This window comes from Electrona antarctica (genome assembly GCF_951216825.1).
Source record: "Electrona antarctica genome assembly, chromosome: 11".
Taxonomy (NCBI): Eukaryota; Metazoa; Chordata; class Actinopteri; order Myctophiformes; family Myctophidae; genus Electrona; species Electrona antarctica.
Window position 1 is genome coordinate 4,437,771 of NC_136792.1, and position 26,689 is coordinate 4,464,459.

Here is a 26,689-nt window from a genome sequence, read left to right on the forward strand (position 1 = left end):
TGGCGGTTTGGAACTGACAAAAACATGGTATGTTACATTTCGTGCAGCTTATTCTGAATGTGAAATGTACGACGGTGGTTGACTGAAGGCCTATACATCGGAAACCTTAGCCTAATTATTCTTATTTGGGTTAGCCAATTAAATGTCATTATTTGCATGCATGCGTCTCATAATTTACATGTAGTTTGTTTTCGACAGTATGGCTTTATTAACACGTGTCTGAGGACACTGGTAGTTGAAAAGTTTGGCGAGGAGACGTGGAACAAGCTCAGGTGAGAAATTGAAGGACTTGATATTAGGAATTAATTGAATACATTGACCATTTGACGTGAGTCGGTGCACGACAGGATTTTGTAGAAGTAGAAGTGTCTATTTGTACGTCTCTTGTTTTGATGATTTGAACATGGTGGACCCTCTTGTAAACAAGTGTAATGCTTTATTGGGTCGTCCACTCACAGTTAACAGTCTTTGTATTGAGTTGTGCTTGAAATGTACTGTAATTCTGCAAACTGTTAATAAATATTTCAATCAATCAATCAATTGTTTATTATACCGTGGTCCTTCACCCCTTCTTCGATCGTGATGCTCAGGGTTGAAGCTGGTGTTCAAGACACCTTCTTGACATATGAAGTGTACGGAGATGACATCACCATGAATCTAGTCTCAGAAGCATGCAGGCTGCTAGGTAAACTGTGAAACTATTTTATTTATTTATTTGACAGGGACAAAGCTCATTAATCAACATGTCAGTTTTCACCTCAATGTAAATGGGCCAGAGTTAGCCAAAGCTAAATTTAATCAGTCCCTGGGCAGGCTCTTAAAGAATGAATGATAAAAGAAAGACAGAGTGTATATATTGTGCCAGCACGCAACACCATGCGTTGATGCCATGTGTGCATATGTGCAAGCACCCACCACTATATCCATACAAAAACACAATACAATACAGTACAATACAGGAACAGATCAACATGGTACAGAGGACCTATACCACCTTTAAAATATGTTTAACTTCTGAAAGGAAGTCGCCATTCCACCTATATAAATTAATTGAAAAGGCTATCCTTCTTTATATATATTTTTTTGATTCATTGTTTTTTCAAAAGAAATGCAGATGTATACAAGCTCATAACACATCGCATTATTTGCTCACCTACTGAACTTGTAGATCAGCTATTTATCTAAATAGCTGCAGTATAGGCCTACTGTATATAGCCTACTATCATTGTTTAAGTGGGTTTAAGTGATTAATGTATGTTATCTAAATCAGCAAAGTAACTATATAGTAGCCATAAATAACATAAATAGCCAAATAATTGTAGTGGAGTAAAATGTACCATATTGCCTCTGAGATGTAAATAGTAGCCTATAGGCCTATAAGTATAACATGTACAAAATAGTTAACCCATTCAGGCCTGACCTAAAAATTAAAAAAAAATCTTCTAAATCCTCCAGTTTTCTGAAATAAATATTTTCACGATTTTTCAAAATAGCAGACCTACAAGCTTGTAGCGCGCCACCGAGTGGCGCGCTACAAGCTTGTAGGTCTGCTATTTTTCAATAGCTAAATTATAACATAATGTTTAAAACACCAAAAGGGGTTCCCGCCCAAAATGGGTTCTTAAGTAGGCTATAGTACGTGAATAAATGTACTTATATGGTTACTTTCCACCACTGTTCTTTATACCACTGTCTACTTTTTCCGTTTGGCATGCAGAGCTGAAGCCAGAGGTGGTCTTGAAGTTATTTGGAGAATATTTCTTTGACTTCTGTAAGCGGTCTGGCTACGACCACATGCTGCGCACTCTGGGGGGAAACCTGTTTGAATTCATTGAGAATTTGGATGCACTACACAGCTACCTCGCGCTCTCTTATAAGGTATGTATATACGGCTGTGGCTCAGGAGGTAGAGCAGGTCGTCCAATGATCCGTGGGTCGGCGGTTCGAATCCCGGCTCCTCCTGTCCACATGTCGAAGTGTCCTTGGGCAAGACACTGAACCCTACATTGCCTCCAATGAGTTGGTCGGTGTGAGCTCGCCACCGTCAGTGTGTGAATGTGGGAAGTGAGGACGCTGGCGTCGACTGTTCACCGCTTCACCTCCCAATGTATGAATGAATGAACCATTGTAAAGCGCTTTGAGCACTTGGAAAAGCGCTATAAAAATGCAATTCAATTCATTATATACCTCTCTCTATAACTTCTGTCTGTTCGGCTGACTGTTGGTATTCTCAGAAATTAAGCGTTTGTTGTTTGTTCTTCTATAAATCTATACCAAACTGTGCCTGCAGGAAATGAAGGCCCCGTCCTTTCGGGTGGAGAGGAACCATGACAGTACCATGCTGCTCCACTATTACTCCATTCGCCGAGGGCTGTGCCACATTGTCCCAGGTGGGCAAACATACAGGAATAGCTCTAATTTGAAAACAAATAATATAATAAATTTAAAACTATAAAGAAAGTATATAATTGTGTGCGTGCGTGCGTGCGTGCGTGCGTGCGTGCGTGCGTACTATAGAGCCCCCTACCATGGCCCAGGAAATGAATCCCAATGCATTTTTCCCATAGACATTTCAAAAAGTATTTATTTAAAGACGGTTACGCCGCGGACAAAGCCAACTCGAGTCGTGACAACTCATGACAACACAAACAATATTTTGGACCAAACAAATAATTACAAAGTAGAAAAACAACAAAAAAAAGTGTTGTAACCTGCCGTTTTTTTCTTCTTTCTAATTATTTGTTCGGCCCAAAAAATTGTGTTTGTTGTCATGATTTGTCACAACTCGAGTTGGCTTTGTCCGCGGCGTAAACGTCTTTAAATAAATACTTTCTGAAATGTCTATGAGGAAAATGAACGGAGAATCATTTCCTGGGCCATGGTAGGGGGCGGGACTGCGACACTCTATACACGTGCACTATAACAAACTAGTGACAAACTGTATCTTCCACTGCAGGCATAATCGGAGCTGTTGCTAAGGACTTCTTCAACAGTGAGATCACCATGGAGATCGTCAGTCAGCTTGAGGAGCTGGAAACGGGGAAGAAAGAACACGTGGTTTTCTTGGTCACCCAGCGGCCGGCGACGGTTGCCGGTTCGAGTCCAGCCCCACACACTGCACGGGCACTCCAAAGACGGATCAGCAGACATAATGTCCTGGCCTGCAGCACAGAGGCAAGGCTTCACAAACACAGAGCTTCATAGTGTCCTGGCCTGCAGCTCAGAGGCAAGGCTTCACACGACCACAAAGCTTCATAATGTCCTGGCCTGCAGCTCAGAGGCAAGGCTTCACAACCAGAGCTTCATAATGTCCTGGCCTGCAGCTCAGAGGCAAGGCTTCACAACCACAGGGCGTCATAATGACCTGGCCTGCAGCTCAGAGGCAAGGCTTCACAGCCACAGAGCTTCATAATGTCATGGCCTGCAGCTCAGAGGCAAGGCTTCACAACCACAGGGCGTCATAATGACCTGGCCTGCAGCTCAGAGGCAAGGCTTCACAGCCACAGAGCTTCATAATGTCATGGCCTGCAGCTCAGAGGCAAGGCTTCACACGACCACAGAGCTTCATAATGTCCTGGCCTGCAGCTCAGAGGCAAGGCTTCACACGACCACAGAGCTTCTCTATTCCATTTGATGTAAACAACAACAAGGCAATGTTCAGCCCCCTGAACCTTCACCAGCTTTCAAAAGTCTCAAACCCCACCTTTTCATACTTGCTTTCCCTACATAAATCCCCCACCCTCCACTTTTTGTTTCTTATAACTTTCCCTTAGTTTCTAGTTTTTAACCTTTTAAACTTTTTAACTAGTTTATTTTTCTAATAAACAATGATTTTATTATCTTTGTCCTGTAAAGCGGGGCGGCAGTGCCTCAGGGGGTAGAGTGGCTCAGGGTAGAGTGGCTCAGGGGGTAGAGTGACCGGATGGCAACCGCAAGGTTTCCGAGCTCGAACACGGGCTCCCCCAGAGTTAGTGTCGAAGTGTCCTTGAGCAAGACGCTGAACCCCTAATTGCTCCCGATGTGCAGTTTGGTGCCTTGCATGGTTTCCTCCGGCATCGGTGTGTGAATGGGTGAATGTAATGCACAATCTCTGTCAAGCGCCTTGGATAAAGGTGCTATATAAATGCACCATTTACCATTTTTAAATGCACCATTTGTTGCACTATTGTTATTATTATTAAACTGCAGTGTGTTATATTCTCTCTGTGGCGTATCAGCGTTGTGAGGAAGAGTCTATAATGCCAGATTTGATTGAATGTCTCTTTCCTCTTGTGTCCAAATTAAGCCACTCCCCCCGAAGACAGACCGCTTCTGTAACAGAAACCACTGGGGGACGATTCGAGGTCTGGTCCACCTGGGGAAAGGTACACACTCTGCATACAGTATATACCCCACACACACACACACACACACACACACGGACGCAGGCACGCACGCACGCACGCATGCACGGACGCAGGCACGCACGCGCGCACATACACACGGACGCAGGCACGCACGCACGCACGCACGGACGCAGGCACGCACGCGCGCACATACACACGGACGCAGGCACGCACGCACGCGCGCACACACACAGGCACCAACAATATACATACAATGTCTGTTTTCTACTATGCTATTTGAATTCTAGTTTTCCGTGTCAAACTGCAAGCAGTAATAACTTAAAGTGAAAGCCTGTTCATGAGGTCGCTGTAGAGCCACACACAGTAGGCCTTCACAAACTAATGAAAAGAAAGAAACCACACAGAACAATTGGTTTCAATAATGATATTTTCTGTTTTCTGTTATTGTGGGGAAAGCTTTGGCTGAAATATTATGAGGCTAATGAGTAATGACACATATGTGGGGTTATCATTTTGTCATCATAATTGTTCTCAAAGTGGGGGATTCCAGGGGATAGATTTTAACCCTATTCAGTAGCCTGGGTCTATATCAATGCAAATATGTTTCAACCCTCTTTATCTCTCTGTACAGGCAAATTGTTGAGGGGCTTTGTGCCAGAATACCCTGAGAATCTGAGCATTGACCTGAAGACCTCTTTATCTCTCTGTACAGGCAGATTGTTGAGGGGCTTTGTGCCAGAATACCCTGAGAACCTGAGCATTGACCTGAAGACCTTCTGCAATGTGTTCCCCTTCCATATAGTCTTCGACGAGCAGGTATACTCTACAGGAGGAGACAGTATTTGTGTACTAAAGATATATGGTTAGTGTTGACGTTGATGTGAATTCATTTCATTTGAATTATATGAGCTGAGAAGACCTTGCAATAGAGGGTATGAATTATATGAGCTGAGAAGACCTTGCAATAGAGGGTATGAATTATATGAGCTGAGAAGACCTTGCAATAGAGGGTATTATATGAGCTGAGAAGACCTTGCAATAGAGGGTATGAATTATATGAGCTGAGAAGACCTTGCAATAGAGGGTATGAATTATATGAGCTGAGAAGACCTTGCAATAGAGGGTATGAATTATATGAGCTGAGAAGACCTTGCAATAGAGGGTATGAATTATATGAGCTGAGAAGACCTTGCAATAGAGGGTATGAATTATATGAGCTGAGAAGACCTTGCAATAGAGGGTATGAATTATATGAGCTGAGAAGACCTTGCAATAGAGGGTATGAATTATATGAGCTGAGAAGACCTTGCAATAGAGGGTATGAATTATATGAGCTGAGAAGACCTTGCAATAGAGGGTATGAATTATATGAGCTGAGAAGACCTTGCAATAGAGGGTATTATATGAGCTGAGAAGACCTTGCAATAGAGGGTATTATATGAGCTGAGAAGACCTTGCAATAGAGGGTATTATATGAGCTGAGAAGACCTTGCAATAGAGGGTATTATATGAGCTGAGAAGACCTTGCAATAGAGGGTATTATATGAGCTGAGAAGACCTTGCAATAGAGGGTATGAATTATATGAGCTGAGAAGACCTTGCAATAGAGGGTATGAATTATATGAGCTGAGAAGACCTTGCAATAGAGGGTATTATATGAGCTGAGAAGACCTTGCAATAGAGGGTATTATATGAGCTGAGAAGACCTTGCAATACAGGGTATTATATGAGCTGAGAAGACCTTGCAATAGAGGGTATTATATGAGCTGAGAAGACCTTGCAATAGAGGGTATTATATGAGCTGAGAAGACCTTGCAATAGAGGGTATTATATGAGCTGAGAAGACCTTGCAATAGAGGGTATTATATGAGCTGAGAAGACCTTGCAATAGAGGGTATGCGCATGCTTAAAGTGAATGGCACATCGAGTGGCAAATCGAGTGGCGAAGCAACATGCAAAGTGAGTTTAACATTGTTTAACGTTAAGGCCTGACATCGAAATAAATAAAAAAGTCTTCTGAAAGAATATATATTCAAAGATTTGTGCCACATTTTCACGATTTTTCAAAAATAGCAGATCTACAAGCTCATAGCGCGCCACTCGGTGGCGCGCTATGAGCTTGTAGATCTGCTATTTTTCAATAGTAAAGTATAACATAATGCTTAGTTAAAGGGGTTCCCGTCCAGAATGGGTTAATGCAATCAGATAGGGCTTTTATGTTTGGATGTATGGGCTGTCAAGGCCAGAAAGTAGTTTTTTGCCACTCAGTAGGCATTCCTGCATAACTTCCCGGTTTGATGATGATGTCACGCGCATATCCTCTATAGTTCAGTTCAACAGAACCATGTGGAATCAACAATTACACATACGGTTATGGGATGATTTCAACCTTTGAATCTCAGCATGAGTTGAAAAACATGAAGCTACATGTTATGGCCCTCGTGGTGTCTCCTCTCCGCATGGTCTCCCCTCGTGGCAGCTGATGGTGCGCCAGGCTGGGGTGAACCTCCAGAGGATTGTCCCTGGTCTCCAGACCAGATCCATCACTCTGGACCAGTACTTCACCATCGTCCAGCCTGAGGTCACATTCACCATCTCCAGCATCAGGAAGTTCATCAACAGCCATTTTGTCCTGCAGACGTGCAGAGAAATGATGCCTGAGGCCTGGAGGGACAGGCCCATGCTGCAGCTGAGAGGTATACGAACCGGGGTGCATGCGTCTGTTAGACATACTAACAGTACGACAGGTATTAGTCCGACAACACTGTCGCTCCCGACATGCGTGGCCGGTTACAACTAAACCGTGGCGGGTTAAAACTCACCCGTGGCTCCCGACATGCGTGGCAGGTTAAAACTAACCTGTGTCTCACACACACACACACACACACACACACTGTCCTATCAAAATCAACAAAGCACCTAATCACTAAAGTTGGAGTACAAGTAAAAGTAGTGGAAAATGGAAATACTCAAGTAAAGTACAAACAAATACCTCAAGATTGTACTTAAGTACAGTACTTGAGTAAATGTACTTAGTTACTTTCCACCACTGTGTGTATATATGCAACTTGTGCAAGTAAGGCCTCACTCACACGGCCGCAGCAGATTGATGTATGCTTGTTGTATACAAAGGGTGTGACACAGCTTGCCCCAATGCATTTCCAATGGGTTTGACACAACATTTGTGTTGTATGAGGGGGTGGGGGGCAGTCGAAACACAGCCGAAAGCCATACAACAGCTTGTAGTCCAAAATGTGGACTACAAACCATGTGACTTCCATTGGAAATGCATTGGGGCGGCCATGACACTCACAACATTCATACAACAAGCATGCATCAATGTTGTATGCTAGATCGAAAGGTGTGAGTGAGGCCTAGTGAGCTCACACGGTTAATGCAATGCTCTGTGCTCGTTGGATCAATGCTGTGTTGTGTCATGGCCGCCCAATGTATTTCCAATGGAGGTCACATGGTTTGACACAACATTGTGTTGTGTGAGGGGGAGGGGCGCAGTCAAAACACAGTTGAAAGCCATACAACAGACCCCTCCCCCTATGTTGTGTCAAACCATGTGACCTCCATTGGAAATGCATTGGGCGGCCATGACACAACACAGCATTGATCCAACGAGCACAGAGAATTGCATTAAAGGTGTGAGCTCAGCCTAACACTGTGAGCAGCCTCTCAGCTCAAACCTGTCGATGCTTCTTGTGTCCTATAATCCTCTCAGCTCAAACCTGTCGATGCTTCTTGTGTCCTATAAACCTCAATGCAGGCCAGATGGTCTGGATGTCGTCTCTGGGCTGCATGCTCTACCAAGCGTCCCCGTTGCTCAGAAGCCTGCGGGAGCTGGAGGAGAGACACATGCACATCGCCGACATCGCCCCGCACGACGCCACGCGGGACCTCATCCTGCTCAACCAGCAGCGGCTGGCCGAAATGGAGCTGTCCAATCAGCTGGAGAGGAAGAAGGAGGAGCTCCGCCTCTTGTCTCAGCATCTGGAGGCGGAGAGAAGGAAAACGGAGACTCTGCTGTACGCCATGCTGCCCAAGCACGTAGCCAACCTGCTCAAAGAGGGCAAGGCGGTTGAAGCAGGTGCATTGGCGCACATGCATGCACACACGCACAGACACAGTGGTGGAAAAAGTACTTTATTAACTGTAAGTAAAGGTATCAATACTGCAATGGAGAACTACTACGTTACAACAAGTAAGACGCACGAACGCGGGAAGCGAACGCAGCTCGTAAATTGCAAAAACAACAATTAGAATAAATTACGTAATTTTTTAAGGTTTTTTTTTTGTTCTCTTTTTTTTGTGTTTAAGATTTTTTTTAAGTTAATTTTTTTTTAAGTTAAGTTTTGTTTTAAGTTTTTCCTTTTAAAGTTTTTCCTTTTTAATTCTTTTTTTAAGTTAAGTTTTTTTTAAGTTAATTTTTTTTAAGTTAAGTTTTTTTTAAAGTTTTTCCTTTTAAAGTTTTTCCTTTTTAAATTTATTTTTAAGTTAAGTTTTTTTTTAAGTTAAGTTTTTTTTAAGTTAAGTTTTGTGTGCGTGCGTGCGTGCGTGCGTGTGTGTGTGTGCGCGTGTGCATGTGTGTGTGTGTTTTTGTGTGTGATACAGCTGCGCCCTCTGGTGGTGGGCGGGTGGTGTTACAGCGTGACACACACAGACAGACAGACAGACAGACATGATCTGCTGGGTCTCATAGTAAATGCTCACTGCGTTCGCAATTAAACGTCCGCAATTCAAAACGTACAAAGGTATTGACATCAAAATGTACTTAAAGTACAAACAGTAGTACTCACTATGTAGAATGTCCCATTTCAAATGTATAAAGATATTTTGAAAATAGCCGATCTATAAGCTCACAATGCTGAATAAAGCGACGCATTGTGAGCTTGTAGATCTGCTATTTTCAAATGGCCGAAATGTATATAGGCCTAGGGCTTTAGTGTTTAATGTATGTTTTGTAAATGTAGTGGAGTAAAAGTACAATATTTGCCTCTGAGATGTAGTGGAGTAGAAGTAAAAGTATTGGAAATTGGAAATACCTAACATTTTTACTTAATTACAGTAGGCCTACTTAAGTAAATGTACTTAGTTACTTTCCACCACTGCGCGCGCGCACACGCGCACACACACACACACACACACACACACACACACACACACACACACACACACACACACACACACACACACACACACACACACACACACACACACACACACACACACACACACACACACACAGCCTGCTCAGCCAAGGCACCCCTCTTTAGCCGAGGGAGACATTAGTCTTCTGGGTTCCCATCAGGAAACGTATGATTCGGCCAATTAAGCCCCCAAATGTAACAGATTCAAACCGACGTTTATACTATGTAGGAAACCAGACGTCTCGCCTGCCGCTCAACCAAAAGAGAAATCCCTCTTGGCCCATGGGAGACATTAGGTTTCTGCAGGGCTTCAGCCAGGGCTACTCTCTCTGCTACATCCACTTGTTGTTGTGTGTATATCTATAGGAGAGTTTAAGGAGTGTACCATCCTGTTCAGTGATGTGATGTTGTTGTGTGTATATCTATAGGAGAGTTTAAGGAGTGTACCATCCTGTTCAGTGATGTGATGTTGTTGTGTGTATATCTATAGGAGAGTTTAAGGAGTGTACCATCCTGTTCAGTGATGTGATGTTGTTGTGTGTATATCTATAGGAGAGTTTAAGGAGTGTACCATCCTGTTCAGTGATGTGATGTTGTTGTGTGTATCTCTATAGGAGAGTTTAAGGAGTGTACCATCCTGTTTAGTGATGTAATCTTGTTGTGTGTATCTCTATAGGAGAGTTTAAGGAGTGTACCATCCTGTTCAGTGATGGGATGTTGTTGTGTGTATCCCTATATAGGAGAGTTTAAGGAGTGTACCATCCTGTTCAGTGATGTGATGTTGTTGTGTGTATATCTATAGGAGAGTTTAAGGAGTGTACCATCCTGTTCAGTGATGTGATGTTGTTGTGTGTATATCTATAGGAGAGTTTAAGGAGTGTACCATCCTGTTCAGTGATGTGATGTTGTTGTGTGTATCTCTATAGGAGAGTTTAAGGAGTGTACCATCCTGTTTAGTGATGTAATCTTGTTGTGTGTATCTCTATAGGAGAGTTTAAGGAGTGTACCATCCTGTTCAGTGATGGGATGTTGTTGTGTGTATCCCTATATAGGAGAGTTTAAGGAGTGTACCATCCTGTTCAGTGATGTGATGTTGTTGTGTGTATCTCTATAGGAGAGTTTAAGGAGTGTACCATCCTGTTTAGTGATGTAATCTTGTTGTGTGTATCTCTATAGGAGAGTTTAAGGAGTGTACCATTCTGTTCAGTGATGTGGTGTTGTTGTGTGTATCTCTATATAGGAGAGTTTAAGGAGTGTACCATTCTGTTCAGTGATGTAATGTTGTTGTGTGTATCCCTATATAGGAGAGTTTAAGGAGTGTACCATTCTGTTCAGTGATGTAATGTTGTTGTGTGTATCTCTATATAGGAGAGTTTAAGGAGTGTACCATTCTGTTCAGTGATGTGATGTTGTTGTGTGTATCTCTATATAGGAGAGTTTAAGGAGTGTACCATCCTGTTCAGTGATGTGATGTTGTTGTGTGTATCTCTATAGGAGAGTTTAAGGAGTGTACCATCCTGTTCAGTGATGTGGTGTTGTTGTGTGTATCTCTATAGGAGAGTTTAAGGAGTGTACCATCCTGTTCAGTGATGTGGTGTTGTTGTGTGTATCCCTATAATAGGAGAGTTTAAGGAGTGTACCATCCTGTTCAGTGATGTGGTGTTGTTGTGTGTCTCCCTATAATAGGAGAGTTGTCTCCCTATAATAGGAGAGTTTAAGGAGTGTACCATCCTGTTCAGTGATGTGGTGTTGTTGTGTGTATCTCTTTATAGGAGAGTTTAAGGAGTGTACCATCCTGTTCAGTGATGGGATGTTGTTGTGTGTATCCCTATATAGGAGAGTTTAAGGAGTGTACCATCCTGTTCAGTGATGTGATGTTGTTGTGTGTATCCCTATATAGGAGAGTTTAAGGAGTGTACCATCCTGTTCAGTGATGTGATGTTGTTGTGTGTATCTCTATAGGAGAGTTTAAGGAGTGTACCATCCTGTTCAGTGAGGTGGTGTTGTTGTGTGTATCCCTATAATAGGAGAGTTTAAGGAGTGTACCATCCTGTTCAGTGATGTGATGTTGTTGTGTGTATCCCTATAATAGGAGAGTTTAAGGAGTGTACCATCCTGTTCAGTGATGTGGTGTTGTTGTGTGTATCTCTATAGGAGAGTTTAAGGAGTGTACCATCCTGTTCAGTGATGTGATGTTGTTGTGTGTATCTCTATAGGAGAGTTTAAGGAGTGTACCATCCTGTTCAGTGATGTGGTGTTGTTGTGTGTATCCCTATAATAGGAGAGTTTAAGGAGTGTACCATCCTGTTCAGTGATGTGATGTTGTTGTGTGTATCTCTATAGGAGAGTTTAAGGAGTGTACCATCCTGTTCAGTGATGTGATGTTGTTGTGTGTATCCCTATAATAGGAGAGTTTAAAGAGTGTACCATCCTGTTCAGTGATGTGGTGTTGTTGTGTGTATTCCTATAGGAGAGTTTAAGGAGTGTACCATCCTGTTCAGTGATGTGATGTTGTTGTGTGTATTCCTATAGGAGAGTTTAAGGAGTGTACCATCCTGTTCAGTGATGTGATGTTGTTGTGTGTATCTCTATAATAGGAGAGTTTAAGGAGTGTACCATCCTGTTCAGTGATGTGGTGTTGTTGTGTGTATTCCTATAGGAGAGTTTAAGGAGTGTACCATCCTGTTCAGTGATGTGATGTTGTTGTGTGTATCTCTATAATAGGAGAGTTTAAGGAGTGTACCATCCTGTTCAGTGATGTGATGTTGTTGTGTGTATCTATATAGGAGAGTTTAAGGAGTGTACCATCCTGTTCAGTGATGTGGTGTTGTTGTGTGTATCTCTATAGGAGAGTTTAAGGAGTGTACCATCCTGTTCAGTGATGTGATGTTGTTGTGTGTATCTCTATAGGAGAGTTTAAGGAGTGTACCATCCTGTTCAGTGATGTGGTGTTGTTGTGTGTATCCCTATTATAGGAGAGTTTAAGGAGTGTACCATCCTGTTCAGTGATGTGGTGTTGTTGTGTGTATCCCTATAATAGGAGAGTTTAAGGAGTGTACCATCCTGTTCAGTGATGTGGTGTTGTTGTGTGTATCTCTATAGGAGAGTTTAAGGAGTGTACCATCCTGTTCAGTGATGTGGTGTTGTTGTGTGTATCCCTATAATAGGAGAGTTTAAGGAGTGTACCATCCTGTTCAGTGATGTGGTGTTGTTGTGTGTATCTCTATAGGAGAGTTTAAGGAGTGTACCATCCTGTTCAGTGATGTGGTGTTGTTGTGTGTATCTCTATAGGAGAGTTTAAGGAGTGTACCATTCTGTTCAGTGATGTGGTGTTGTTGTGTGTATCCCTATAATAGGAGAGTTTAAGGAGTGTACCATCCTGTTCAGTGATGTGATGTTGTTGTGTGTATCTCTATAATAGGAGAGTTTAAGGAGTGTACCATCCTGTTCAGTGATGTGATGTTGTTGTGTGTATCCCTATAATAGGAGAGTTTTAGGAGTGTACCATCCTGTTCAGTGATGTGATGTTGTTGTGTGTATCCCTATATAGGAGAGTTTAAGGAGTGTACCATCCTGTTCAGTGATGTGATGTTGTTGTGTGTATCCCTATATAGGAGAGTTTAAGGAGTGTACCATCCTGTTCAGTGATGTGATGTTGTTGTGTGTCTCCCTATAATAGGAGAGTTTAAGGAGTGTACCATCCTGTTCAGTGATGTCATCTTGTTGTGTGTATCTCTATAGGAGAGTTTAAGGAGTGTACCATCCTGTTCAGTGATGTGGTGTTGTTGTGTGTATCCCTATAATAGGAGAGTTTAAGGAGTGTACCATCCTGTTCAGTGATGTGATGTTGTTGTGTGTATCTCTATAGGAGAGTTTAAGGAGTGTACCATCCTGTTCAGTGATGTGGTGTTGTTGTGTGTATCCCTATAATAGGAGAGTTTAAAGAGTGTACCATCCTGTTCAGTGATGTGGTGTTGTTGTGTGTATCTCTATAGGAGAGTTTAAGGAGTGTACCATCCTGTTCAGTGATGTGGTGTTGTTGTGTGTATCTCTATAGGAGAGTTTAAGGAGTGTACCATCCTGTTCAGTGATGTGGTGTTGTTGTGTGTATCTCTATATAGGAGAGTTTAAAGAGTGTACCATCCTCTTCAGTGATGTGGTGTTGTTGTGTGTATCCCTATAATAGGAGAGTTTAAGGAGTGTACCATCCTGTTCAGTGATGTAATGTTGTTGTGTGTATCCCTATAATAGGAGAGTTTAAGGAGTGTACCATCCTGTTCAGTGATGTGGTGTTGTTGTGTGTATCTCTATAGGAGAGTTTAAGGAGTGTACCATCCTGTTCAGTGATGTGGTGTTGTTGTGTGTATCTCTATAGGAGAGTTTAAGGAGTGTACCATCCTGTTCAGTGATGTGGTGTTGTTGTGTGTATCTCTATATAGGAGAGTTTAAAGAGTGTACCATCCTGTTCAGTGATGTGGTGACCTTCACAAACATCTGCGCGCAGTGTGAGCCCATCCAAATCGTCTTCATGCTCAACTCCATGTACCTGCGCTTTGACCGACTCACCACCGTACACAAGGTCTACAAGGTATGGATTGATTCTTTACAATTAGACACAGACAGACAGACAGACAGACAGACAGACAGACAGACAGACAGACATTTAGGTGTCATGGCAGCACCACTGTGGACATGAAAGATTGATAGTAGACAAATACAAAGACAAAAATGATATAGCTGGAAGCAGCGACGGGCCAAGCAATAAGAAAAATCACACCCGTGTGAACAACACCGCTGGCTGGCTGCAGTTATAGTTATAGATCCAAAGCAGAGAGCTCTATAGACTGAGCCACCCGGACTCAAATTAAAGCACCCCATTCGACTGGTATCACCCCATATAATCGGCAAAATCATCCGTTATCAGCACGTTTGAATGGTGCCAAAATGTTGATACTGGCATCCTCACTGCTCACTGTATCAGCGATTGTAGCGATTGTCATTATCACTGATGTCCTGACTCCTGACGGAGGCGCGCCGTGTCTGGTGGCCATGAACTACGAGGCGCGGCGAGGCGCTAGCCGAGCGAGTCGCCGTGCCGAGCGTTGCGAAGGCCACCAGACCCGACTCAGCGCTGTTCGAGTTACGTCCTGATAGACAGAGAATAGTATATATTAGTAGCTCCTAGTTCCATGCACCAAAATGACACGTCCACCAGGGGGAAACCTTGACCAGGCTATGTGGTGAGGATGCCAGTATCAACATTTTGGCACCATTCAAACGTGCTGATAACAGATGATTTCGCCGATTATATGGGGTGATACCAGTCGAATCCGCTGAATTAAAGTTGGTTTCAAGTTCATGTTTGGGAATAATAAATAAAGGACTGCATTATTCAGCCTATACTTGGTGTGCGTTTGATTTGTGTCCCCCAGGTGGAGACCATAGGGGATGCATATATGGTGGTCGGTGGGGTCCCTATCCCTGTGAGTAGCCATGCAGAGAGAGTGGCCAACTTTGCCCTGGGCATGATCCTGGCTGCCAGGGAGGTCATAAACCCTGTGACCGGCGGGCCGATACAGGTGAAACATACTGGACATCAGTGGTTCAAAGACCCCCAAATGAACATTTATTAGGCCACGGACCCCCCATTTGAAAACATATGCCAGTGACTCCGATAAGGGAGGATTTTTACGGCTCTAGCAGTGATTCCGAAACACATTAATTTCATGGACCCCCAGTTTAACACGCATTACGCCACGGACCCCTGATTTAATGGCATTTATATCTCTGGGACCTCAATTTATATTGTGAAACCACTGTTAATTTAACTCTGAGAGTGTACAAATGGAACCAAATGGACCCTAGCGGGTCCATTTGGTTCCATTTGTACACTCTCTGAGTTACAGACCCATAAGGGTCCATTTGGTTGCAAATTATCATTTAGCTGGGTCCCCCCTGGAACTCCCTCAAGTACCCCTGGGGGTCCCCGGACCCCACTTTGAGAACCACTGCTGTACATATCCTGATTGTCACAGTGCGATTGAGGAGATGTACAGTAGGGCCCAACTGCAAAACAGAGTCAAGAGTCAGAGCAGGTCTTATTCTCCGAAACACAGGAATGAAATGCAGGAGAACTTCACTAGGACTGAACACTTAGGGGAGACTGAACACCTAGGCCTGACTCACACCTTCGCATCTAGCATACAACATTGATGCATGCTAGATGTAAAGAAAGGGTTTGTTTACATCTTGCCCCAATGCATTTCCAATGGAAGTCACATGGTTTGACACAACATTTGTGTTGTACGGCTTTTGGCTGTGTTTCGACTGCCCCCCCTCCCCCTCATACAACACAAATGTTGTGTCAAACCATGTGACTCCCATTGGAAATGCATTGTGAGCTTGCATCAGTCAATAAGTCTCATACAACAAGCATACGTCAGTCTGTTGTAAAGGTGTGAGTCAGGCCTTAAACATCTCAAATCTGAGAGGGAAAGGGGAACACAAGGGACCGAGAGTTTAAATAGGTACAGGGACCACCAGACACAGGTGACACTCAAAGACAATCAACACAGGGATTGGCTGGGAGACTAACAGTACACAGGTGGAGACAGAAAACTAGTAATCATGGAGGTGAGACAAGACGGGTAACAGTAACAACTAGGCAAAACAGGAAACACTAGGACAACACTACATAATAAAAGTATACAACAGACAGATCATGACACTTATTTAAACCTGTAATTACAGGCCAACGTTTTAAAAAACATGTACAAATTGGCAATTTGTAAATAAATAGCGAAAATAACAATTTCACAGATCTCAGAAGCCCACAACACATTGTGATACAACCCGCTGTGAGCTTGTAGATCTGCAGTTTTCTTATTTCCTTTCCACCACTGCACAGTGGTGGAGTCTATTGTATTGTATTGTATTTGTATTTGTATTTGTATTTGTATTTGTATTGTATTGTATTGTATTGTATTGTATTGTATTGTATTGTATTGTATTGTATTGTATGGTTCTGTGCTTCTACAGATCCGGGTGGGCCTCCACAGCGGTCCGGTTCTGTGCTTCTACAGATCCGGGTGGGCCTCCACAGCGGTCCGGTTCTGTGCTTCTACAGATCCGGGTGGGCCTCCACAGCGGTCCGGTTCTGTGCTTCTACAGATCCGGGTGGGCCTCCACAGCGGTCATTGTATTGTATGGTACTGTGCTTCTACAGATCCGGGTGGGCCTCCACAGCGGTCATTGTATTGTATGGTACTGTGCTTCTACAGATCCGGGTGGGCCTCCACAGCGGTCATTGTATTGTATGGTACTGTGCTTCTACAGATCCGGGTGGGCCTCCACAGCGGTCCGGTGTATTGTATTGTATTGTACTGTGCTTCTACAGATCCGGGTGGGCCTCCTCAGCGGTCCGGGTGGGCCTCCACAGTAGTGGTGGAGTCTGTTGCATGTCATTGTATTGTATGGTACTGTGCTTCTACAGATCCGGGTGGGCCTCCACAGCGGTCCGGTGCTGGCAGGGGTGGTTGGGGAGAAGATGTATTGTATTGTATTGTATGGTACTGTGCTTCTACAGATCCGGGTGGGCCTCCACAGCGGTCCGGTGCTGGCAGGGGTGGTTGGGGAGAAGATGCCTCGCTACTGTCTGTTTGGAGATACGGTCAACACAGCGTCCCGCATGGAGAGTCACGGCCTGCCAAGCAAGATCCATCTGAGCCCCAGTGTCTACCAGTAGGAACACTAGCCATGGTCCAGTGCTTACAGCGAGTCTCTCTCTGACGCCCTGTGGGAGTCCCTTCCGCAGCCCTCTAGCGATTTTCTCACTCCCGTGCGAGTGTTTACAATTCCCAGCAAATAAACAAAACAACGTAACTACTAACTACTCACCGACACAAAGCCTGCTAGACCTTGGTAAAAGTCTATTCTCGAAGCTGGGAAGCATCTCAGGTCCCCAGCTTCTCTCTAAAATGCACTATTTTAATCATTAAATAAAATAAATCCAACCAGATCGGCGCAGGCAAAACCCGGAAATGCCGTAGTAGAAGAAACGACTCTGCCCGGTAAATTCAGGGTACATTGCGTTATTAAAATGGCACAAAGTGCATTTTAGAGAGAAGCTGGGGACCTGAGACGCTTCCCAGCTTCGAGAATAGACTTTTACCTTAAGGTCTAGCAGGCTTTGTGTCGGTGAGTAGTTACGTCGTTTTGTTTATTTGCTGGGAATTGTAAACACTCGCACGGGAGTGAGAAAATCGCTAGAGGGCTGCGGAAGGGACTCCCACAGGGCGTCAGAGAGAGACTCGCTGTAAGCACTGGACCAGGGCTATAGGAACACATACAGTCCAATCCTCCCTGAACACAGGGCATCAATATGTATACACGGACAAATGTCCATGGCAAAATTTTAGATTGCTTTTTAGTTTTTTACATAACATTATAATGTTCTTATTTTGATCATGAGACCCAATTACTGAATGTCAGTCTCCGGGTTTTCTTCAGAATATGTATGACATTGATTTACTATGACACTAATGGCACATTAGGACTTACTGTAGGAGTCCACTGGTACAGTCAGTGGTTCTCATGTTTTATTTTCAAGGACCCCCATAACTCTCAGAGTTCAGACCTGTAATGGTCCGTTACGGCTATAGCTCTGTATGTGTTTGTCTACTCATGTTGTATACAGTATTGTCCACGGCAAAAATAGTCCTCCAAAAGCCAGTATGGCGATGACCCCTGTCCCTGAAGAGTGCACAAATGTAACCAAAATGAACAACGTAAGGGTCCATTTGGTTAGAAATGTGTTGTAAAGTTCTGTATTCATGTCCTCATAGGGCTCTGAAGGGTAAAGGTTTTGACATGCAGGAACGAGGGGAGATCGAGGTGAAGGGAAAGGGCAAGATGACCACCTACTTCCTGGAGAGGAACCTGCGAGCCAGTGAGCAGCAGATCATGGGTCTGTCAGGCGTTGAGGAGGCCGTCTCTGATCAGAGCTCTCAGCCCAGTCACCAAGGACAAGAGTTCACAGGTGACTTTATCCGACATAACATTCCCCTTTATGTAGAAAATAAGGTCTGTGGTTAATACAAATAAGATATTGTATTAACCACATACATGATGTGCTTAACCTGTGCTTTTGACCTGAGATCAGATTCTAAAAATGTCTTCTACATCCTGACAGTTTTCTGAAAAAGCTATGTTTCTGTCAGTGCAAACGCGCTCAACGTTAAAGCCCAGCTGCACAGGGTTTCCCAATCATACTTCCACGGGTCCGCCTGCAGTCCCTCCTCTTACCACTAGGGCCCAGTGCTTCAACGTTGGAAAGCCTCACTGGCCCCTTGGTTACGACCCAGCCAGCCTAGGGGTTGCCAGGTGGAATACAAACATTGACCCCCTCCTTCCCAGTCCCCAAGCACAGCCACCCAACACCAATTAAAAATAGTGATTTATTGTAGAGTTTGAAACATACCAAACAAAAAACAAAGATACAGATATCTGACCTAACTAATGCCACCCCCTTACAGTACCACGGCTGTAGTATAAAACAAGGACACACACTGAGTCACAGAACTGGTGTGGTTGGAGGCTGCCCAGGAACACAGGAGCCAATCACCATCCTGGTTTCTAATAGTCAACCACTCACATTCAGACACCACTGCAGTCACCAGCTGGTAGTCAATCAGCCACTCATCACTATTCGCTACTCAGTCTGTCAGTCACACACATGGCAATGAGGGAGGGAAGACATGCACAGGGGAACACCTCACAGGAAGAAACACATAACCCGTCCTTTATAACACATGGCAGATGACACTTTCACACTTACCACGATACTGTCATGATGCTGTATGTAGCCTACTGTAGCCACTAGCCATCCTACTGTCCATACACTGTACATCAATCATTCTCAGTCTTTCTCCATCTCTGTCTCTTTATCTCCTGATGCATAGCAGTGGAAGAGCAGCATAAGATTGACCTCTGCCCGGTCCCTATGAGATATGGAGACAGTGTGAGTGAAGCCTCACCCTCCCCACTCGACTTCGATCGCATTCCTTGCTCCACCTTCAAACCGCGGGACTCAGAGAGCTATGGAAGTCTACACACTGACAGTCTTTCAGAAGACAGGGCTCCCTACCACCAGACAGAAGACAGGGCTCCCTACCACCAGACAGAAGACAGGGCTCCCTACCACCAGTTGAAAGACACGGATGAAATGCAGGTGAGGCAGCATCTCAGCCGATCGGAAAGCGCAGACGAGAAGCAGCAGTCGGACAGAACAGATGGTGACAGACCTCTGGACAGAACAGATGGTGACAGACCTCTGGACAGAACAGATGGTGACAGACCTCTGGACAGAACAGATGGTGACAGACCTCTGGACAGTGAAGATGAGCACATCATCACTGCCAGCACGGAACGGGATGCATCCACCAGAAGGAACAAGCACACCCGAACCAGGTTCTGTGTGGTCCTGTGAGCCGGATAAACAATACATAGAATAACATATAACATATACAAGTAAGACGTGTAAACGCGGGAAGCGAACAAAGCTGTTGTGGCAGTCTGACACACACACACACACACACACACACACACACACACACACACACACACACACACACACACACACACACACACACACACACACACACACACACACACACACACACACACACACACACACACACACACACACACACACACACACACACACACACACACACACACCTCTGTATCGTTCCAATTTCAGTTGCTCTCTGGTGGCGGGCGGGTGGTGTTACAGCGTGACACACATACACACAGTCACACAGACAGACAGACAGACAGTTTTGGCCAGCTATAGTTAGTGCTCACTTCATTCGCAATCACTTCGTTCGCAATAACATATAAGAATATAGACTCACGGTCACACCTACAATATGTTGCTGCTGGATATGTTGACACAGAGAATCATTCTGATATCAGTGCAATCCAAAGCTAAATAATCTTGGTTGAATTCTTTATGGCAGAACATGGTACAGAGACAGCATAGAGTGACATTCTGCCATTAATGGGACTGTTTTGAATGAAGGTTTGACATTGATTTATTAGACATTATGGTTAAAAGAAAAATGCTTCTCACAGAAACGTCATCCGTCTGACTTACTGAATAATATCGTCTTAACCGCTTTCAACCTGGCAACCCTATTTTGGTCATTTACAGGCGACAGATTTCCAAAAATACTGCAAAATAACTATTCTATATGCAGGTTGTTGACGCTAGGTGAGCTAAGCTTGTAGGGTCTCAGTGGTTAACAATTACCTGGAATTTCCCAATACACCTTATAGCCATTAGCAGAGAAAATATCTACTTTAGTATTTTATTTGTTTCCACATAATTATGTTTTAGATGTGCAACCATTCATATATTACACTGTATTTATATGTGTTATACGTTTACGAGTATATTAGTTGAAGCAATTTGCCATGTTTAATTTCAAATAAACTTGTAATGACTCAACATGAGAAAGTATAGGCTAATGTTTAATAGTGAGATTTAGCAGTGAACAGTTTGTCCAAAACTCCAAATATTGCACATATCGTGACAATCATCAGGTTAGGTGAAATAAACTGCTGTTACTTCAGTGTCACGCATATTGTTGTGAAGTCAGCTCATCGTTTGACAATAACAATTGGTTTATTAAGCCATTTAGGCATGACATCGACATTTAAAAAATGTCTTCAAAATCCTGACAGTTTTCTGAAAAACCTTATGTTTCTGTATCAGTGGTGCTCAATATTTCATGTCAAGGACCCCACAAATTATATGTAATATGCCTCCGCCCCCCCTCGTCTGAAAATATGTTGTTCCAGGGACCTCACCAGAAGCAAAGATATGAGTTAAAATGTTCACTCTGTTAATAATATATATTCAAAGATTTGAGGGACATTTTCACGATTTGTCAAAAATAGCAGACCTACAAGTTCATAGCGCGGCACTCGGTGCCGCGCTATGAGCTTGTAGATCTGCTATTTTTCAATAGCTAAAGTATAACATAATGCTTTAGTTTAAAACACCAAAAGGGGTTCCCGCCCAAAATGGGTTAATAATGTCCTCCACACATGAAAGCTGAAACAACAAGTGTGTGATTTATACTCTTCATGAATACCTTCCTGTCCCAAAATTAGGTCCCACAAGTTCAAAGCAAAACACGCATGTGCTTTTATCTCCTCATTTGGATGATTGTGTGACAACAACAAACAAGGATAAATAAATAATGACGATGACGTCGCTCGCAGGGGGGGGGAGGGGGGTTTGAGACCAGACCAGTAATGTCCGTAAAAGGGCCGGTCACCTGCGGGGTGTGCAACGTTGCTCCCAAGTGACACCCCAGGCTGGCAGAGTTGGACATCCGATCCGCACAGCGGAGGGCTCGATGTCTCATCGCCGGTGACCGGGCGTGGATCGCCGTGACCCGATGAAACAAATACCTGTAACAGGAGTCTGCGTTTGCTTGGTCAGGTGTGATAAAAATCAGTCTCCTTGGCTGTCCCTAAAAACGTCCACTCTACACTGGCCTAGATAAAGGGTTAACTCAGTTTTTCTTTCCTCATTTACCACAGAGTTCAAGTCATGTCCACAGTTTGAGCTTATGTGGCCCATAATTCTACATCATGTCTTGAAAAAGGCACTTCATTTCTCACGATTCGGTCTCAGATGTGGAATCCAGTTCGCTTGTTTCGAGGTCCTCCTGGTGTTTGGTCGTAACTGGCCGGTTGGTGTAGATGTCGTCCACAGGTAGAAGGAATGTGACAGTTTTTACCTTGGCCCTGCAAAGTTCAATGACAAGAAGGAAACCCATTTTTGACCTGAGATCAGATTCTAAAAATGTCCTCTACATCCTGACAGTTTTCTGAAAAAGCTATGTTTCTATGTCAGTCGTTCTTCGATTTTTCAAAAATAGCAGACCTACGAGCTCGTAGCGCTCCACTCGGTGGCGCGCTACGAGCTTGTAGATCTGCTATTTTTCAATAGCTAAAGCATAACATAATGCTAACACCAAAAGGGGTTCCCGCCCAAAATGGGTTAACCACATGAATACAAGTGTCCCTATGGGCGTGTCAGGCACGCATTTGTCAAAAATAGGCAAACATTTAGTGAAAATAGCAGATCTACAAGTACAAGCTCACAACGTATCACTTTGTGATGTATTGTGAGTGAGCTTGTAGTCTGGCTATTTTCAGAAAAGATATTTAGTTTATAGGGACAAAAGGAGGGGGCCAAGGAGGATAGATCCCTGAGGGACTCCGGTCAATAAATAGGGTTTAAGTGGTCAAGACTAAAAGGTGCAATGGCACACAGATTAAGAATAGTTACAAATCTTAATCATGCAACTTTTTCATGGATTTACAAAATACAGATAATCAATCCTAATTAGTCTTCATATTTCGATAATCTATTCCATACTAAGCTTAGCTGATAAAAAGTCATGTCATCACAGTGGCCTTGTGGTTAGAGTGTCTGCCTTGGGAGGTCGGGGTTCGATCCCCGGCCGGGTCATACCAAAGACTGTAAAAATGGGACCCAATGCCTCCCTGCTTGGCACTCAACATCACAGAGTTGGATTGGGGGGGTCAAATCAACTAATCAAATTCCCGAGTGCGGCACGGCTGCAGCTCACCGCTCCTTGGCTGCGGCTCACCGCTCCAAGAGATGGGTCAAATGCGGAGAACAAAATCGTACGACTTTGACTTTGATTACATTGTGAGTACATGACTCTAGAATCTCAACCAAATCAACACCCTAATTTCTTTATTCATTTTGCCACAACAATCTAAACATGTGAACAAAGAATGTGTGCCTCTCAAGCACCTCTGAAACAAAACGATTACCTGTTTTTGTGCACATATTCCTGCAGAGAATGTCTGTTGGTATTTCTGCCCCCCATTTCCTGTCGCTGTATCTTCCCCCTGGCTGTGTTGGCATATATGGAAGCACCATTTCCCCTGGCTGTGTTTGCATATATGGAAGCACCATTTCCCCTGGCTGTGTTGGCATATATGGAAGCACCGCTCCCACTGTGGACTTCATGCTGGAGTCTTCCCCAGCCGGGGGAGTCACTTCTCTGCGTCCCCCTGTCCGTCAGGTCCATCTCAGACAGGTTGGAGGAGATGGAGTATCTTCTGACCGTCATGACGGCGTTGTCTGTGAAACAAACAAACAACCAAAACACCTGTAAAATAAATGAGTAAAATACAATCTTTACATGTGAGATGTAGAATACAACGTACATAGCAAGAAATGGAAATACTCAAGTAAATCAGTAGCAGAGTACCTTATAGTCCAGCAGTCGGGGGTGTGGAGTGGGAAATGTGGTTATATAGTTACATTTTATTGGCCTAAAATATGGTCTAGATACATACATTCATGAATCCACTTCCTGACCGGCTGTTTTTTGGGGTTTATGTGAAAAGGGTTTCTTCTTACGCCTTGGATGGCAATACACTGACACCACGGCGCGTAAACAGCGCCTCAAACTGTGACTCCGCCCACAAACGGGGGAAGTTGTGATTTTCGCTCGTTCACTGCAATGCAATTTGCGGCATTTTCAAAACCATATTGAGCAGAGTAGCGATTATCAAACGTATTTGCAATGCCATACGTTGAAAGATCTGTTGCCCGTGGACAAGGCACGCTATCTCCGCAAGTTAGATAGCATCGGCATAGATGTTTGTCCGTATGTGATTAAGGATTGGACCAAGTTGCATTGGCAGCCATAGAAAATTCCGGGGTAAATTATTACCCCGGATGTGACGTTTTTGGGCGTTCCTGTCTAGCGTGGTGTCAGTGTATTGGCTGATTTAAGGCATTTTGTTCCAAGAATGTTTTGCAAAAATCCACCTGTTGGTGGTACTATAACAGACCAATGTGAAAGGGGCTGGATATATTCCTCAGCCTAGTAGGAAAGTCTGTGAAAGATTTAACGTAAATTGCACGCTGTGTTCATGATTTGAGGCTTTTTGTTCGAAACGGGCTAATCCTGCAAACGTTGCAAGCCAATATTAGCCAATTAGGAGGGAATATGAAATATCGGACAGATCCGTCTTGAACACACGACTATAGAGATACTGTGTAACGATTTGCGGAATTTTTGGACAGAATCTGGAGGAGTAATATCCAAAAATGTGTTTTACAAAAGTTGGCGCTATAACAGGCTGTTCTGGAAAAATTTTGCCTGGGCACCATTTAATTTAGGGTATATGATCCTGTCGGGAGCGGATGATATCGACAGGCAGGAACAACGGGGCGGCGACTTCCTTTTCCCTCAAACCGATTTTTCTCAATAAAAGCTACAGGCTACGAGAGCTTTTATTATGAAAAATCGGTTTGAGGGAAAAGGAAGTTGCTGCCCGTTGTTCCTGCCTGTCGACTACAAAACAATACTACAACATGACGTAACGATATCATCCGCTCCCGACAGGATCATACAGACTTTTGAAACAGAGACCAGGCTTTCCTCCGAGGTGGTGGAAAGCCTGGCGAGGCGAGGTTAGGAAAATTTGGGGCAGAGGTTCATCGTTGGCATCCAGGGAGTGTGCGTGCACAATTTGGAATCGACCGGGTTAACGGTGACAGAGCAAATGTCAAAATGTCATTATGCGTTAAGTAGCATGTGACATGTCATGTGACGTGTCAAACTAGGGGTTTTTCATGATTCTGAATCCATTCCTTATTTTTACTTGTTTGTTGCCATTTTAAGATCATTGACATTTCATTGTTTCACATTACAAAATATGTAATGAATGAATCCATTCCAAGCATTAGTTTTGCACAAAAAACACTCCTTGGGATAAAAACGGCCATAGCCGTCATCACTATGTGATGAGGTCAGCACATTTTGGGCAAGTGGCTATATGGCCGTTTTTAGCCCAAGGAGTGTTTTTTGTGCAAAACTAATGCTTATAGAATGGATTCAGAATCATGAAAAAGCCAGTAGTTTATGTCACATGCTACTTAAAGCATAATGAAAATGCCTTATCGTCTCATAAATCCCCTATAATTGCTCAATATACAGACAGCCGGTCAGCAAGTGGATACATGAATGTATGTATATAGACAATATTTTAGGCCAATAAAAAAAACTATAGGCCTATACCAAATTTCCCACTTTAAACAAAATAAGCCTGTTGGCTGCCAGACTATTATTATGCATATTATAAATTGTATGCATGGCCTATACCATGCAATATGGAACATTGCTGCACAAGTAACTACAGTGCATTGGCTCAAAAGCATGTATTTGTATTTTGTATGTAAATAAGTCTTAATTACGAATAATAATAATAATAATAATAATAATAATAATAATAACATCAAAATTAGGCAACTTCAAGTTGTGAACACAAACAACCACCTGTGTGTGGATTGATTGATTGATTGAAATATGTATTAACAGTTTGCAGAATTACAGTACATTTCAAGCACAAACTCAATACAAAGGCTGTTAACTGTGAGTGGACGACCCAATTAAGCATTACACTTGTTTACAAGAGGGTCCACCTTGTTCAATTCATCAAAGTTGCAGGCCTGCAACAACCCTCTGCTTACCCTTGTATTGCCCTGCGTCCAGCACCGGTGCAGACGCGTTCCGTCTCAGATTAAACAAGTAGGGATTCTCCGGATTCGCTCCCGCCCGCTGCTCTGCTGCAGCAGCGACCGGCGGTGACGCCGCCACCGTGACCGCCGCCGGGTGCGACACCGCCGGCGGGTGGCCGCCGAACTCCTCCCGCAGGACGCGGTTCTCTGTCTCCAGCTTCTTGATCTCGTCGCGCATCTCCATGATGACCTGCGCCAGGCCGCGGGCGCTCTCCATGCTGCTGCTCCTGCGCTCCCAGAACCACGGCTTGCCGTACACTGCAGGCAGAGACTCATGCAGCAGGAACTCACTGCTGTGGCGATGAGGTTTTAACATGGTAGCCTGCATGCAGGGCCGGTCCAGTGGCACCCTACCCTACCCCCTTGTCTGCTATACGTCTCTTTCTTTTTTCTGGCTGGCTCTCCCGCAAAGTGTCCCTTCCTGTTTGTGTGTGACTGACTCTCAATCTCAGTCCCGATCTTGTTCTAGATAGATTAGCCTATGTTGGCTTTCACCGCTTATCCAGCTGACAGAGCTCGGGCTTCAGCCACACCGGCACAAC

General features: G+C 43.9%; 2 protein-coding genes across 2 annotated transcripts; one reads left to right on the plus strand and one right to left on the minus strand.

The window, feature by feature from the left end:
- Positions 1-21,973, plus strand: LOC306932998 (guanylate cyclase soluble subunit beta-2-like; the record flags this gene model as incomplete). Its single annotated transcript, XM_079514968.1, has 16 exons — positions 1-27; positions 199-272; positions 591-685; positions 1,718-1,878; positions 2,291-2,390; positions 2,957-3,087; positions 4,286-4,364; positions 5,059-5,162; positions 6,826-7,042; positions 8,122-8,442; positions 13,942-14,090; positions 14,935-15,081; positions 17,088-17,242; positions 18,346-18,539; positions 19,462-19,984; positions 21,886-21,973. The coding sequence occupies exons 1-16, from the start codon at positions 25-27 to the stop codon at positions 21,971-21,973; spliced, it is 2,541 nt and encodes an 846-aa protein (XP_079371094.1). The 5' UTR covers positions 1-24.
- LOC306932480 (uncharacterized protein) lies at positions 21,796-26,524 on the minus strand. The gene is made up of 3 exons (XM_079514309.1): positions 26,100-26,524; positions 23,384-23,696; positions 21,796-22,321 (listed from the first exon to the last, which is right to left on the minus strand). Exons 1-3 carry the CDS (start codon positions 26,473-26,475, stop codon positions 22,192-22,194), a joined length of 819 nt encoding a protein of 272 aa, XP_079370435.1. The 5' UTR covers positions 26,476-26,524; the 3' UTR covers positions 21,796-22,191.
- Between the last annotated feature and the right edge of the window lie 165 nt (positions 26,525-26,689).